Source organism: Trichechus manatus, unplaced genomic scaffold (genome assembly GCF_000243295.1).
Source record: "Trichechus manatus latirostris isolate Lorelei unplaced genomic scaffold, TriManLat1.0 scaffold00031, whole genome shotgun sequence".
NCBI classification, from domain to species: domain Eukaryota; kingdom Metazoa; phylum Chordata; class Mammalia; order Sirenia; family Trichechidae; genus Trichechus; species Trichechus manatus.
In genome coordinates, this window is record NW_004443967.1 from 12,910,422 (window position 1) to 12,912,170 (window position 1,749).

At 54.3% G+C, this 1,749-nt stretch overlaps 1 protein-coding gene across 2 annotated transcripts in view; it reads left to right on the top strand.

Moving 5' to 3' along the window:
* Positions 1 to 1,456: 1,456 nt before the first annotated feature.
* Positions 1,457 to 1,749, top strand: part of LOC101360054 (uncharacterized protein C10orf88-like) — a 16,586-nt gene continuing 16,293 nt past the window's right edge. For both annotated transcript variants that reach the window (XM_004374916.2, XM_023730037.1), the window contains exon 1: positions 1,457 to 1,637. In XM_004374916.2, the coding sequence (XP_004374973.1) occupies positions 1,474 to 1,637 (164 nt within the window). In that variant the 5' untranslated portion in view covers positions 1,457 to 1,473. The remainder of the gene's footprint in view (positions 1,638 to 1,749) is intronic.

Here is a 1,749-nt window from a genome sequence, read left to right on the forward strand (position 1 = left end):
CAGCTCCATCTTCTGTTATTTCGTTTCATTTGCTGAGGCAGTACAGGGAGGGAGAATAACTGCAGTCCTGGTTATTATACTTACCAGCAATGAGAACTCAAGAAAGTTCCTACAACTCTAAGCTATCCAGTCTGCTCAGACTCATGGCAACCTTATGTATAAGAGAGCAAAAGAATTGCCTAGTCTTGTGCCATTTTAATGATGGTAAAGTAGCAGTACTAAGACAAAAAATAGACTGTAGGAGAGCAAAAATTCTATTTTCTAGAGACAGTACCACCATAAGTACAAGGGTGAGAACTCTTCTGAAGAATGCTAACATTACAGTTTGCTTTCAATCTAATTTCCAATATTGTTTCAAAAGATGAGACTGCCAGGGAAGGAGAGGGAGGTATGCCATCTACCTTCTTATTAGGCAGAGAGTCTGGAAAGTTCCATCTCACTCCTGTTTTTCTCCATCCAATCCTTCAAGTCCAGGTTAGCATCTACCTCAACAGGCCTTGCTCCTGCTTGCTCTTCCCAGTGCCATAACAGATCCTGCAGCGCCACATATCCTTCTCCACTTTCAGACTTCTATAACCAAGGGCTTCTGACCCTGGATATTCAGGGTACGGCGGCCTGAGAGAACACGGTCAGCCCCGTCTCCACCCAGCCATTTGGTCAGTCCTGCGTGAACTAAGATGGTGACCACCGTAAAGAACTGGCAAGCCTCAAATCTTCGTCAGACACCACCTGCCACGGCCACAATATCACCCAGTCAGTGACACCATTCATACCTCCTCATGTTAAGGCCACACGGCCCGCATCCACCTCAACTCAACTCTGTCACAATCTCTGCGGGAGGGAAGAGGGGAAGCGTGGGGGGCATGGGGTAAGAATAAGGAGTCAAAATAACCCAAACTTGGCAGCCAAGGCCGTTCTCCCCGCCCCATATAAGGCAGAGTGGACGTCCTGCGGGCTGCACACTCCTCTGGCTCCAGGCGGGAAAGTCTCTTGCAGTCCACCCAAGAGAAACCAGAAGGTCAGGAGGAGGTCTTGCACGTCGCGTGGAGTGACAAGACCACAACAACCTGACGACAGACGTTCCTCACTGAACAACACTCCTGAACCGCCCAACAACCGTCGTCCACGCGGCCTGTTGTTTTCTCCCAAGTCAACGTCGAAAAAAACGACCACGTTTCAGCGCGCATCGCACCACGCGTGCGCACAGCCTCCAGAGGCGAGCCGTGTCGCTGTCACTGCGCATGCTCTTTCCCTAATTTCCCTACTCCCCGTTGACCCCGTTCCTGAATCCGGAGATCATGCGCATGCGTGTCTTCTGCTGCTGGGTTCCTTCTGCACCAAAGAGGCAGTGAATTTTAGGTTTGAAGCTGGGAGGACCGGAAGTTGCTTTGCTTCCTCGCTTCAACTCTGCCCTGACGGAAACTCAAGTACCAGAAGAGAGGTTCCGAGTTGGCCTGGGCTGGAGGCGGCGGAATGGAGGCCGGGACCGAGGACCCGGGACTGACTCGCCGCCCGACTTTGGCCTCGTCCTGGGATGCGCCGTGCGGGGCCCTGACACAGAGCCTCTTTCTCAGCCAGGATGGTCTCGGCGCCGGGGAATTCGACTGGGAGGAGCTGCTGGAGCCGCCTGCTCCCGGGTGTGTCAGGCCGGCCGGGACTGGGGCTGCTGCGCTCGGTGACAGCCGCGCTCCGGAGGGACCGTGCGGGGAAGCGGGTGGTGAGCGGCGAGGGTCTGGGCCCGGAGCGGAG